Source organism: Montipora foliosa, chromosome 3, assembly GCF_036669935.1.
Source record: "Montipora foliosa isolate CH-2021 chromosome 3, ASM3666993v2, whole genome shotgun sequence".
Lineage (NCBI taxonomy): Eukaryota > Metazoa > Cnidaria > Anthozoa > Scleractinia > Acroporidae > Montipora > Montipora foliosa.
Genome location: NC_090871.1, coordinates 39,168,393 through 39,183,392, shown reverse-complemented (window position 1 = coordinate 39,183,392; position 15,000 = coordinate 39,168,393). Strand labels below are relative to the sequence as shown.

The following is a 15,000-nucleotide window of genomic DNA, read 5'->3' as shown; positions in this document are numbered from 1 at the left end:
AGAACAAACTTCTTCTACCATGAATTTGCCTTCTTCAAGTTGTCTTAGCATGGTTGCCTCCACCTTAAAGGGGTACTCTCAGACTGATGAAAATACACAATTTTTCAAAAAGTCTCAAATCCTAGAGGAAATGCCGCCAAAACGTTGCATGCGCTTTTCACATAATTTTTTCATAGCACCTGCATACAAATTCGAGGAAGCCTGGAGCGAGGACTGATGACGTCGCTTACTCATTAGCTTTCTGCTACTTGAGTAAACAATGGAAAACATGTCTAAAAGCGAGGCTTCGTCTTCTATTGATCATGATTTATCGTTTGACTTCGAAAAATATTCTGATTCACTTACCTGTGATTATGAAGATTTAGACTCGTGGCTACTGAGGAAAGAGCAGCCGCATATCGGCGGGAAAGAGCTCAAGAGGAAGAACAAGAGGAAATGCTTTGAGATCGTTTCGAATTAAGTGAGATTAGATGGTATGCTGGAGTCTTGATTTTGTCTGTTTACCCATTGTTCCCTTCATTTGTACGTTTTTGTAAAAATTCAAATTTCTTGTCAAAAGGTACATGTTGTAACAAAGGCAGAGGAATGCTTCTGCTGCAGCAAAATTGATCGGTGCCAGGGGAAGCAGGGAGCAGTTGCAGATGATGGAGAACTACCATTGATCTGCCTGGGTTTTAATCTTGTTGTCCAGATGAGTGGCTTTGAGGAATAGCTGTGATAGGATTAAGAAAGCAAAAGAACAAGCAATACACACATCAATGTTTAAGCAAGGCCTAACTGCGAAGTCTCAGTAAGAGCTGTGTAATGAAACTGATTGTAGAAATCTATTCAGGAGGAAAATTATTGCCATTATCGTTCTTATTTGCAACGTTATAAAATATGTGAAAAATAATATTTCCTGATAAGGAAAGTTGAAAAGTGCAATCCAAATTAAGGTTATTATAGAGCACTTTAATATTGAGACTTCGCAGTTTGGCTTTGCTCATACATTGATGTGTATCGCTTGTTCTTTCAGTTTGTTAACCCATTGACTCCCAGGGGTTCCCCATTGACAAGTAAAATCGTCTGGCGTTAGACAGAGTAAAATATTAAGTCTGGCCGGTTTAGGCCGGTTTGGACGTCAAAGGGTTAATCCTATGGCGGCTATTTTTAAAACCCGCTCGTCTAGACAACAAGATTGAAACCCAGGCAGATCAGTGGTACTGCAGTTCTCCGTCATCTGCAACTGCTTCTAGCTTTTCCACGCACTGGTCAGTTTCGTTAGTAACAGCAGAAGCATTCCTTTGCCTTTCATTGGCCTTTGTTACTGAGTCCGAAGAACAACACATACATTTGCACATAGAAAAAAGAACGAATGACAAATGAAGGGAACAATACTAAACAGACAAAATCACGAATACAACATACCATCTAATCTCACAATAATAATTCTTGAGCTCTTTCCTGTAAATATACGGCTGCTTTTTCCTCAGTAGCCACGAGTCTAAATCTTCATGATCACAGATAAGTGACTCAGAATGTTTTCGAAGTCAAAGGATAACTCTGAAGTCGATAAATCATGATCAATAAAAGATGAGGCTTCGCTTTCTGACATATTTTCCATTGTTTACTCAAGTAGCAGCGGGCTATAAATTATGTTGAGTACATGTAAGTGACACCATCAATCCTCACTCCAGACTTTCTCAAATAAGTTTGCTGGCGACATACAAAAAATGGCGGATGCTGTGAAAAACCAATATTTCAACGTAATAACAATGAACTGTTGGTGAAAATTAGTTTAATTTATTATGTGAAAAGCATAAACAACGTTTTGGCGGCATTCACTCAAGGATTTGAGACTTTTTGAAAAAGCATGTTTTTTTTCGTCAGAGTACTCCTTTAATGTCTTCTTCAACACTTTCGTTTCTTCAATCCACTTGGACGTCATTAAGTTGCCTCTGTGAAGGAATGTCGTCTTGTGGGATATTGCTGCTGATGTGACAACTCAGCTCCCAAGCTATACTTAGTCTGTGGGGTCAGTATAAGGCACCAGGGTGGTATGTGCAGTCTCTGTGGGGTGCGCATGCGAAGCCAGGAGGATAAGTGCAGTCTCTGTGACACGTTCAACATCAGTGTATGGTTCCTTAAAAGAAAAGTAACAAGATGAATGTCACATACAATGTATTTTTTGCAAAATTGTTAACATACTCCGGGACAGCAAAATAATTACTAAGCAGTGTCTAATAATCAACCAGTTATTTCTGTTGGATTTACTAAAGGATCTCATTATCAATGACTCGATAAAACCAGGTCTATCTGTTTACATACTATACCTGAACGATAGTAGCAGACTGTGAGGCTAGTTCTACATCATGGCGTGTTTTCTAGGTAGTAGTACTGCAGGCTGGACTCTTTGCATTGTCCCAGACCATAGCATGTCGTGGAGAATGGAAAAGTGGCATGCTTATCCTGCAAAGGAACTCAAGGTTAGCCTGTTGCGGCTGTTACCTTAAGATCCTTCAGCTCTTTATATGCGACCCTATTTGGGAAAACCAGGCTTACAGCGTTGAAATGCGTTTCAATGAATTTTAAATGCATTGCAAGGCTTTACAACTATTCACAACCCATTTTCAATGTTCCGCAATGAATTCATGAAACACAGCCAATGTTCTTAAATGTTCAAGAATGCTCTTGAAATGTTTTTCAGTGCATCAGCAATGCATTGGAAACGCTTCACAAAGCTTGCTTACAAAAATGAAATACATTCAGGATTATACTATCAGGGTTGTTTCATCTTTGGAGTGACAGATAATATAAAGTCAGCGTTCGTCATCACAACGATTACCTTGAGCATCAGCCTGCTGCTCATTTTTATGGCCATTTAACGCATTCTTTGGCAGCTGTTACATTATTTCCTTTCGATTTATTCTTCAATGACTTTCAAGTCGCCTGAAAAGTAATATCAGATTCTTTAGCTGCAACGATCGGAATAAAGGTTTTCATGCTTCGGCGCCCAAATGACTGTCACACTTCAACGTATCGTATTTATAGGTATGCCAAGTATGGGTATATTATCTGCCAACAGAATGCAAACAAAGACCAGTCAGGAGCAATCAAATTGGTTCTTGTCTACATTTTATTTTGCTTTGGCAAGACAAGATTCAAGTTGCTTGTTCTCAGTAAGTGCTGTGAAAGTGAAAAACCTGTACTAAAAGAATTCTTGTAAGAAAAGATAAGGTAAACAATATAACAAAATGCCACAGTGTTTACGCAGTCATTTTGCTCTGTCAAGTTGATCTGGTTTGCTTTGCATCTTCCCAATGAAATTACTAATGGGGCTACGAATGAAGCTGTATTTAGATGTTTTTTCAAAACGGTGATAATTCCGAAGTGCTCTGGGCAGTTGATGTGGACATGTGCCCAAAAGATTGCTTGCAGGATATGAACTTTCATTTTTGTCAAATCACATCTGGTGCAAAAGAAGAATTACACCCAGTTCACACTATGCAAAATCTGTTTGTTTTGCAAAAAAAATTGTCAACGCAATACCGTTTTCAATGGGAACAATGTTTTTGACACACCAAAATTTTCCCAAGTGCCCCCAAACTTCACAGATGCTGTCTATTATTCCTTGACAGATACCTGTCAACAGCAAACGACATTTGTCGTCACAAAAATAATTCGCATGTCTTAAGTGCCAACACTGTTACGAAAACAAAAATTTTTCATCACAAAAATTTCAAGTTTTTTGCAATTTTTCTTCCGATCTGGAGAAAATGTCATGTCTTGAGAAATCCACATCATTTGTTTTGGTGAATAGGGAGATTCGAACCCTTTCAGATCTGGTACTCTTGACGGATTAACAGTGTCACTTGGAGTCGTTTCAGTCCGCATTCACAGGATCAGCTAAATTCAAATTAATATCAGTTTGAGAGCAAGGTGTGATAGATTTTTATTAGAAGAAATTTTATGAACATCTTACATAAGTGGGAACAATGCCGCAGAAATGAAGGACTGCAAGAGTTTGTTCGCGACAATGGTTTGAATGACTGCATGTCAGTCGTTAGTGGTTTTCGTGGGTAACTTAAAAGTTGTAAAATATCAAATTTCTGAAGCTCAATAGTATTTTTATTTTCAGAGCATTTGCTGCTCAATGAGTACACATTGTATATATTGATTACACTGACATTTCCAAGGTTCTTGTGTTCTGTTGGATTGTTTTTCATTGCGATACTTTTTCTCTGAAATGCATTGTGAATGTTTGAAAACGCATTGCAAATGATTGAAAATGAATTTAAAATGATCTTCAATGCATTTTCGTTTTTGTTCAGGAACTTTGTCAATGTTTTAAAATGCATTGTAAATGATCTGTAATGCATGCGGACATTCCAAAATGTGTTGAAATGGAACAACGGTTCAACGCAGTTTTCATTAAGCCTGGTTTTCCCAAACAGGGTCACATATAGCACCTGTACAGTGTCAGCACACGCAGGTGTCTATGTGTCCTGCGGTGGCTATTTCTTCTACTTGTATTTCTTTTTTCGGACTTTTTTCCTACACTGCATACCAGGAGTCATAGTAGCAATTATTCCCATGCCATGAAAGGTTCCGGGCTGTTCCAGTGTTCGTATATTGTGATCAACGTTGTCAGCGACATGCTGAACGAAGATGTTTGGTGTATAACTGGGAATATCTCAGTCTGCTTCTTGATTTACTGTGGCATCCGTTCTTTTCTCATACTTCTGGTCAACCATGTACGGTTAGCAAAACATGTTTTTTATAGCGGTTAAGATCATCCTGTGAAGGTGGAAATAATAATAATAATAATGATAATAATACCTATAATTGGGCTAGACAAGTGTGCTGTCCTGGAAATGAGAAGGGGAAGACAAGTTTACGGTAGCGGAATAGAACTACCTGACAACCAGCTTATCGGTGAAATAGAAGAGGAAGGCTACAAATACCTTGGCATCTTACAGTTGGACCAGACTCTCAACACCAAGATGAAAGGCAAGATAACATCGGAGTATATCAGAAGAGTCAAGAAGCTGTGTAGATCAAAACTCAATGGAGGAAATTTGATCGATGGCATCAATACCTGGGCTGTAGGTGTAGTATGCTACAGTGTGGGGATTGTGGACTGGACAGTGGAGGAGGTAGCCAACATGGATGAAAGAACTAGGAAGATCTTGGCAATGAATGGCTGTCTGCACACCAGGAGTAATGTTGCGAGGCTGTACCTGCCGAGAAAGGAAGGGGGAAGAGGACTGATCGGCATCGAGGAGTGTGCAAGAAGGGATAGCAAATCCCTTCATGGCTACCTAAGAGAGAGCACAGAGTGGATGCTTCAAGCTGCGTTGAAGGAGAAAGTGATTGTTGAAGAAGAAAGTCTGCAGGACTATGAGAGGAGGATGAAAGATGAGAAAGTTAAAAACTGGAAGGACAAAGCTGTACATGCTGCGTTTGTCCAACAAATATCAGATGAAGCTGGAGAGGAGTCTTGGAGATGGTTCAGGAATGGATTCTTAAAAAAGGAGACAGAAGGTTTGATTCTGGCTCCTCAGGAACAAGCTTTAAGAAGAAACTCAATCAAGTAAGCATAGATAAGACCTCAGAGACACCACTGTGTAGATTGTGTGGAGATGCCACTGAAACAGTACGACACATTTTCAGTGGATGCAAGAAGCTTGCCCAGGGAGAGTATAGGAAGTGCCGCAACAAGGTGGCTCTGCAGGTACACTGGGAGATGTGCAGGAAGTATGGGATAGAGTGTAATGGTAAGTGATATGACCATCAACCCTTGCCAACCGCAGAAAATGGAGAAGTGACGATTACTGTACCTGGGACATGACTATCTACACAGACAAAGTGCTGAAACACAAGCCGCCAGTTATTACTCTAGTGCATAAAGACACACAGAAATGGACACTTGTTGACATAGCTGTACCAGCAAACCAGAACATCACCAGAACTGATTGGAAGAGGAGAAGGTTGAAAAGTACCAGGAACTACGTGTAGCATTTGAAATCAGAAGGATTCATGGAGCCTCGAAAGTCACAATAATACCTATCGTGATTGGTGCTCTTGGAAGCATATCAAAAGGTGCAAAGACCTGGTTTGGCAAGCTACAATCTTGGACAAAACTCGTTGGGAAAATGTAACGCGCTAATTTGTCTGTGTGATAAAGATTAAATTCTTTCCACTTTACCTCCTCCCCCATTCCAATGTTGGTTAAAAAACAGGCAAAGGCTTGCACAGTATATTTTGCATCACATTGTCAACATTGGTTTGGAGAGAGGGGGGGAAGGACCAATATATTTTGTAGGTGCATGTCAAATCATGCTTAAGCTAGAATTTTTCCCAAGAGTTTTGTCCAAGATTGTCGATGTACCTGACTTCCTTGGAAGTGTACAATTATCGGCCATCCTTGGAACTGCTGACCTGTTACGGAAAGTGTTGTGTCTCTAAGCTACGGGAAGTGGCTGAGACACAATAAACATTACCCAGTGGAACAACTGGAGAGAATCAAATCTAATAATAATAATAATTAGTATGTAATGATGTAATAATACTGTAAGTATGGCCAAGAGCTTGGAATAACCCTAAATTTGGTGCACCCACTACATGCTGTAGTGAAGATGGAAATGAGATCCCAGGTACAAAGATCAAACAGCAGTTGAAGCGAGCTCAACAAAAGAAGCTGAAGGAGGACGTGCGAAGTCAGAGTTGGCAAGGGAAGCTGATCGCCTCAAGATGGAGTGACCCCGAGCTGAGTAACAGGTATGTTGACTGGCTTAGTGGGTGGAAGTCCTTTCCAACACAAGTGATTGCCAGTACCTACCCTGTATGAGCTGTATGAGCAGATACTCAATACACAAATCTGTCAGAGTAAAAAGACAAGAATTGCTACCTAGTGTGACGTGCAACGCATGCTCTGCGGCAAAGTGTAAGAGTCGGTAACACATATTCTGGCTGGATGTTCTGCGCTTGCACAGAGCAAATATCTCCATAGGCATAATTCTGTGCTGAAGATTCTTTTCTTTGAGATGCTCCATGATCTAGAACTCATGGACACTGTACCACCTTGGTGCTCGCCGATCGAGCCAGAACCTGTCTACGAAAGCATAAATGCACAAGCTTTTTGGGATGTCCAGCTGTACGCAGACCACCAGACCAGAGTTGTGGACCACAAGGGGAAGAATGTCACCATATTAGAGATGAGTTGCCCATGGGTGGACAACAGAGCTGCGAAAGAACAGGATAAGACAGAGAAGTGTGCTCCCTTGCGGCTCGAACTAAAACAACAGTTCAAAGAATACATTGTACCGCATAGGCCAGCACAACAACATCCTAGATGTATTGGGAGGATACTCCAGAGGACTTGAGAGAACTTTTAGGGTCCTAGTGGAAAGGAAGAGTGAAGAAGTCTTGATAAAAATGCAGAAGTCGGTGTTAGCTTCAAGTTTACACATTGGCCGCCACTTCAAAATAATGACGTAAGATACATGTAAGACACTAGTAGAGCATAAATTTTTCTAAGTATTTTAATGTGATATCTCAGACACGTACAATGTAGATTTGAAAGTTCTTTTTTCAAGCTCTACTTAGAAGACATTTTCATGTATTAGTTTATACAATTAGTTTTTCATTTTAATTTTCTTATTTCCTGTTGGCCTTAAGGTTACGCAACAGCGCCCTACGTTGCCTTGGCTATCATTTAGCATACATAATTTTACACTGCTATATAATAATAAGAATAGTAATAATAATAATAAGATGAAGGAGTAGTCGTACATGTAGTAGTAGAGGGTACAGTAGTTGTAGCAGTGAAGAAACAATGTATTTTATTGTATTTTAGGAATCTCTGGGTGCTATTGTTGAAGCCATCAAATCATGCAGTAATCTACCAGCTGCAGGCGAGGACCATGATTTTTACTACAGCTTCTCTGACTTCAGAGAATTTAGATCAGCCCAGGGAGCACGACTTCTCAGCAAGTAAGCTATTATTTGACCTTAGCATAAAAAAAAGATTTGCGGTATTTATTATTCTGTCAATAACCTACGGATACATTGTAATCTTGTCCATATGCATTGGAATGAGACAAGCCTTGGATGGGTCATATATCAGGACAGCTTGCACTGAAGCTTACAACACCTTTACTAGTTGACTTGATAATGATATTTTTTGAGAGCTTCTCAAATCAGTTACTTGAGGAGGCTCGAAAGGGTTTTCAGCTGAGCACAGGCATGTAAGCCGCACACGCAATTCTAAAAGGTGCTCGCGTCAGCTCATGATTCAAAATGTTCCACCAGAAATAGACAAATACCGCTAATTTTGTTCACCTTTCTTCTAATTCCTATACATTGTACATATGGAATGTCAATAGACATCACCTATTCACGGAAACTACGCATTAGTTGATCCCCAATTTGAACTGATACTAAAAGTCCACTATACTTGTACATTACACGCAGACCTTTGGACTAATGTACAAAATATACATTTACACGTGTTTTATCTCAACCTAAAAGGGTATTATTTTGCTTTTGATTGTGGTTTCCTTGACAACCTCTACATGCACTCAAACATGATGTCTCCTTTCAGCCATTGACCCCTTGGAGTCAGTTTTCACATCAGACGATTTTACTCATCAATAGGAGTGGTTTCAGGAGTCAATGGGTTAAGAACCTCTACATCGACTCAAAAACTCTCACCTTTTAGTAGACTGGAAACTTAGGACAGTGTGAGAGGATAGAGACAATTGCAAAACCCTTGCTTTTGCCTGCACAAAGTTCTGGTGTACATGTACTAAACAAAAATGTATTTTGTTTGTGTTGAGAATTTTCATGAAAATTAATCAGCACATGAAAGGAATTATCGCCTATTCAGATGTACTGTGTTATAACAAGTTTCTTTTTAACTGGAAGATTACATGTACATCTTTTCACAGCATTGGTAATCTTTTACGTCATTGGAGAGTGCACTGTCAGTGGCCAAGTGACAATTTTGATGTTGAACCTGACGGTGACGAGTTGCTTGACAGTCTTGTGGAAGGGAATGACATTATCCTTGAAGGCGTGGTAAGTCTTGTTTCTAGTGGCATCTTCTAAGGTCTCATTACATTTATACATGTAGGTATGATCTCTTTACATTATTTTTCTCCTTTTCTGTGGTCTCTTAGCTAAATTGTGTGGAACCAGTAAGGCATCGTCAACTACATGTAGCAGTGACTGGTGCACAGTTGTACAATGTTCTCCTGTAGATGTCTCTCTGTCTTTTGTTTCTTTTAGGATACAAGCCTTGATGAAGCAGCAGGCCTCACCAAATCAAATAAAGCAGCATTGTCTACAGTAGCTGGTGCACCAGGGCAACAAGGAACACCAGTGGTGTCCAGCTGGAACAGGCAAAAGGTACACTTAGTATAGCAACTGAACTACAATTGGTTTTAAACTACAACATATACATGTACACATGTATGTTATGATGTAGTTGCGCAGCCTTACGTACTGTAATGTATGTGATAGACAGATTTTTTTTCAATATTGATGCATTGTATTGATAGAAACTGTTTCATGTTACATTGAGTAAACTACATGTATTATTAAAAATAATATTTCCATTTCTTTTTTGCGTTTTTCAGAAGGGTGCTACAGGAAAAAATGAGACCAGTTTTCGTTTTCTCATGGCCAAAAACATTCAGCGGCCTCAACTGAAGTTCAAAGACAAAATAGACAACAGCAATACCCCTTTCATTCCAATCTTAAAAAGCAAACCAAATGCACTGAGACCTCTGCAAACTAGTAAGCTTGGAATCATGCCTAATTCCTTGAAAATGTACTTGTTCATTCTCCTTAATCCACAAACACCTTAAACACCCTAGGATGGCCCCCATTAACGAGTAAAATTGTCTGGTGTTTGACAGAGTAAAATCTGTTACATCGTAAGTGTCACTCTCAAGGGTCAATGGGTTAGTGGGGCTTTTTACTGAGTTTAACCCATTCACACCTCAAACACCCTAGGACACCCCCCATTGATGAGTAAAATCGTCTTGTGTTAGACAGAGTACGATCTATTAAGTGTCACTCTCAGGGCTCAATGAGTTAAAAAAGTGTGGAGACAGTCATGTTCACCCCACCCCACTCCAGACAGTTTTTCAAGTGGTGCAACAGTGATGTTTATGACTGGTCATGTCAAGTTTGAATAGAGGGAGTAGGGTGTTGTTTTTTGATATATTGAAACAAGATTATTCAGCCACCTAAGATAAAAATCTAAGCATGTTTCTACATGACCCAACAGCTGTTTTTTGGAACATGGATTAAAAAGTATTAGATATAAAGCAAACTCTTGTGTTTAAAATGGCAATCCAGATTCTGAAAAATTCTTCAGTTTTCTTCTGTGTTGGATGTACATTGTACATACAGCTGTAGAGCCTATTTTCCTAATAGCTTTACTCGTGTCTCTGATAAATTTTCATCTGACTAGTTGCCACAAGTACCAGCATTCAACCAGAACATTTAGATGTGCCATCAGTTATTGCTGATTTTGTACATCAAGCAAGGATGGAAGGAATTCAAAGTGGACCTACAGTCAACAGGTAAGAATGACTGTCATAGTGGAGCTCAGGCCCATGATGTGCACCATCGGAGCACCATGGGTAAGATTTTTTGGGAAATCTATCCATATGAGGAATTTTGGTTATGACCTCACGTACATGTACAATGTATGTCGGCCCGTACAGACTGTTGGGGTGGAGGTGGGGAGGCAGGACAGCCTCTGGGTGGGAGTGTTCGGGCAATTTTTTTTGGCGGGAACGTTGCATTGGCAACCAGCATTTTTGTGGCAGGAAATCACAGTAGTAACGAGCAACGGGATAAAGTATAGGATAAAGAGCAGGAATCCTTGAGAGAAGCCGAGGGAGAAGAAGAAGACAAAATTTCATTGAAAATCAAGGTAAAGCTGAGAGAAATAGAGTGAGAGACAAAACATTTATTTACAACGATTAGCTTTCAGGTAGTGTGGGGTTTTTCTAATAAGAGTGTTTGGAGTCCTTTACATTTTCCAAGATTGATTTTATCCAGTCAAAATTGAGTATTATGCATAATACTTGGTAACCAAAAAAACCCCTAGAATTTGAGGATCCCCCCCCCCCCCCCTCCCCCTTCCTGAGTAGCCCATTGTCGCCAGCAAAGTGGAATTTTATTTTCTGAGCACCATAACATGTCCACTTTGTAGTACAGGGTATAATTCCAGCTAATACATCTTTTGAAAAATCTTGCTTGTAACACCACTCGTGTGGAATTGCCCATAACTATTTCCATAAACACTATACACATTTTTTTTTTATAAGAACCTTTTTTGTAAGAACTTTGACACTTAGATTTACCAAAATTATAAGAAAATATTAAGAACATTCCTCAGGCTGTTCTTGATTGAGAATGTCTTTCTTTTGGTGTAAATTAACCCAAATACTTAAGGGCCTGTTTAGTATAACATAATGATTTTCTTATTGCATGACACACATCTCAGTTTATGAGCAGTTCTTATTTATAATCGTTACAAAAATTATTAAACTTCAACACCATCAAAGCAAGCACTTTGATAGGTTCCCTAGCAAGATTTCAGTTATAAAAAACTATACCATGTAAAATTAAGAACATCTTTAAGAATGTTTTCAGCCTCACAATGCCAAATTATGTAAGACCATTCAGCCTCAGCTCCAAAATGAGACATTTTAATTTAAAAAAAGAGTGTATAATTTGCTTTCTGGGGTTAGAGACGGGAGCTCTGCTTTTAGGCTTGGCTAAATTACATGAGCAAACAGAGAACATGTGATGTTGATTGATCACTGGTTATGTGATCAATTTGTAAATTGATTAATTAATGATTAATCTAATTGATTGATTTATGATGATTGTTGACAGCACAGCCCATCCCTATCAGTATGAACTTGACATTTTTGTGCCTTCAGAGAATCAGTTGAAGCAACGCACAGAACAAGTAAGTATGGAGGCTAGGGAGTTCTAAATTGAGGTTGTATATTATAGTGTGGCTTTTTTGAAAAGCGAGGACATGGCTTTTGGGGTTTTTGTGGTACACACTATGTCACCGGGTTGTGACAATAGGCCCACTGCATGTGCACAACTCACAAACATAAACAGGTCTGTTGAAAGTGTGCTTGAGTTTCAACAAAATCAGGCCCAAAATCGGCAAGAATTTGTAACACTGATGAATAATAAAGCAGCTGCTATTTCCAAACTTTGCAGAATTCAATGGTCAACCTCAAGAGTTGGACGATTGTGATCTTTCTGTTGAATTCGCACATTACGTACATGTGATTAAGGTAATTCCTTAGTATTGCATTGCGCATCCCTACTTCGCACGATTTTCGCGTCATTAGCGCGCACATGAGCACGTGTGCATACAAAACGTAAGAGATTTCGCTCAAACTAAACCCGATAGCGAAATAAATGCTCCTTTTCTCTCAAACGAGCACGGTGACCCCCGATTTTTTTTTCAGGTATTTGCGAAGAACAGTCTCATAAAGAACATATTTGAAGAAGAAAAAAAGTTTGATAGTAGAACATGAATTTTTTTTGGAAAACTGTTCCGTACTGGGTATATTTTACCCAAGGCGACGACTTCAAGCTAACCACGGAATTGTCTCAAAAAGTGCACTATTCACACCACCAAGGAATCAAAGATGGCGTAAATGAAGCAATACTGCTTATGTAAATAAAAGAAGCTTTATTTTCAGAATAAAATTTTGTGTCTCTGAAGTAACCAAGACTTAACTCTGTGTGAAGGTGATTCGAATTTTTAACGCGAAAACAGTAAAAATACCCCATTTTAAGAGCCTGCTGACACGTAAACAAGCACGGTGACCCCATTTTTTTATTGCATTTTTTTAATGTTCATATCATGAATGTTAATTATGCCAAGTTTCCAAAAAAGTTTGATAGTAGAACAATTTCAAGGGAATTACCTTAACTTGTTTTCAGCAGGTTGAACAAATGTAATCAAAAACAGCCACTGATTTTTTGTTGAGTGCCTTTCAACTAAAACTGTGTGCATATTGGCATTTTACACGGGCCTGTTGTGCTTCATTTTTGTTGCTCTGGTTGGCTTCCTTGCTTTGATGGGACCTGCAGTTTTGGACAAACTTCTTGCAAGAAAAAAGGCATTCTCATGTGATTGCATTATCTTCAAAAGGAAAAGCACTTTTGAGCCATATACCCAACTAGAAAACAACTGTGGTTTGGGGGAGGCAAGGGCGGAGTAAAGAACAAAACCGCATTTATCTGTACATGCTTCACAAACAGATCCCAACAAGCGTGTAACTATGGTTTGCACTGTGTGTTTCAGAGTCATGTTATAATTATAATAAACTTTGTATAGCACTTTCAGTAATGAAGTAATGGCATGCTTTGGTTTATACATGTAATGGCTGTGGAAGGCTTAATGCTTCAAAATTTGGCCAGTTCACACTGCTCTTAGTAAGTAAGATGGGGCTTGATGTACTGTGATGTAGTACATAATTTCAATTGAATTTTTTTTAGCTTTATGAGGAATTAGAGAAGACACCATACACCTTTGTAGAAACACAGGAACAGCTCCAAGAGCTGAGCCAACATCTCTCTGCTGTCAGTGAATTTGCAGTTGACTTGGAGGTACAGCTGAATTGTATGTTTGCATGCTGCATGCATATATATAGGGCAGTAAATGTATGCAACCACATTATCTATCACACCTTAAAATGTACATAATGTACTGTCATGCTTCATTCATGACTCATTTCTTTGGCTTACAGTATTTAATAAACTGTTTTGCTTACAGTATTTTTGATATTAATTTCCACCTTTCCTTCACACTTATTTGTAGAATCAATAAATATTTTGCAGAATATGGCATTCTATGATTGGATTTATCTCCAGTTTTTACTGTTTATAATTATGCTAAAGGAACGACTCTGTCAGTTGTCTTGTATCCTCTTAGGTATCTAGCATTTTAAAAAAAAACCTTTATTTTGTCTTTAGATGCTTCTATCTCAATGTCAATTTTGGCAGCACACCCAACACACATAAGTTTTTATTCCTGGAAAGTGAGTGGCAGGTTAAAGTTGAACTTATTGTGGATTCAAGCTACACATGTGAAAAAGGCCTATACAGCCAATCAGAATGGCGTAAAGCTATTTCACATGTGGAAGTATAACCAATCAACAATAGCATAAAGGTGTTTCCATGCCAATCACTCGTGCATCTCATGCAAATCGTGCAAATCGTACTTTGTTATTGAATTAAATTAAATTTGCATTTGGTTCTATTGTTAGTGAGTTTTTGTTTCTAATTCGCGTTCAGAAAACTATTTTAATGAAAATTCTCATGTTATGTGTAATAAACAGTTCACGACATAGAAAGAGCGGCGTACGGGGTTTTATTCACTCGTTGTTTGTGTCAAAAACCCTCACTCGCTCGTTCCTCGCTCGTTCGGGTTTTTGACACAAACAACTCGTGCATAAAACCCCGTACGCTGCACTTTCTATGACGTAAACTATATTTATGTTACAGTATAATTGTACTTGAATTATTTTACAAGTGTTCTTTATGCGAGTATTTCAATTGAAAATAAAAGCAAGTCCACGCTTACCAATATTTTATGCATGATTTTAAAGGATGATAATATTCATTTTCAGGCCCATTCATACAGGTCATTTCAAGGGTTCTGTTGCTTGATGCAGATATCCACAAGAGATCGGGATTATCTTATTGATACTCTGGAGCTACGAGCTGAACTACACATTCTTAATGATTCATTTACCAATCCCAGCATACTCAAGGTACAGATATCAACTTACAAAAGTTTTTCTTGTCATTGGAATATAAAAACGTTATCCTTTACAAATGCAGTTTTGAGCAAAATAATGAACATGTTTACAACTAATTCATCTGTCTTAGTGAATACACATTTCTCTTACATGTACTATGCATGCAGAGTGGAATCTCACTAGCTCTTGGTAACTTGAA

At 38.7% G+C, this 15,000-nt stretch overlaps 1 protein-coding gene across 1 annotated transcript in view; it reads left to right on the top strand.

Annotated features, from left to right (window-relative positions):
• Positions 1–15,000, top strand: part of LOC137997412 (exosome complex component 10-like) — a 48,005-nt gene that overhangs the window by 1,079 nt on the left and 31,926 nt on the right. Inside the window, exons 2-9 of the mRNA XM_068843385.1 lie at positions 7,838–7,974; positions 8,931–9,060; positions 9,271–9,390; positions 9,621–9,780; positions 10,463–10,574; positions 11,902–11,977; positions 13,537–13,647; positions 14,670–14,813. Of these exons, the coding sequence (XP_068699486.1) occupies positions 7,838–7,974; positions 8,931–9,060; positions 9,271–9,390; positions 9,621–9,780; positions 10,463–10,574; positions 11,902–11,977; positions 13,537–13,647; positions 14,670–14,813 (990 nt within the window). The remainder of the gene's footprint in view (positions 1–7,837; positions 7,975–8,930; positions 9,061–9,270; positions 9,391–9,620; positions 9,781–10,462; positions 10,575–11,901; positions 11,978–13,536; positions 13,648–14,669; positions 14,814–15,000) is intronic.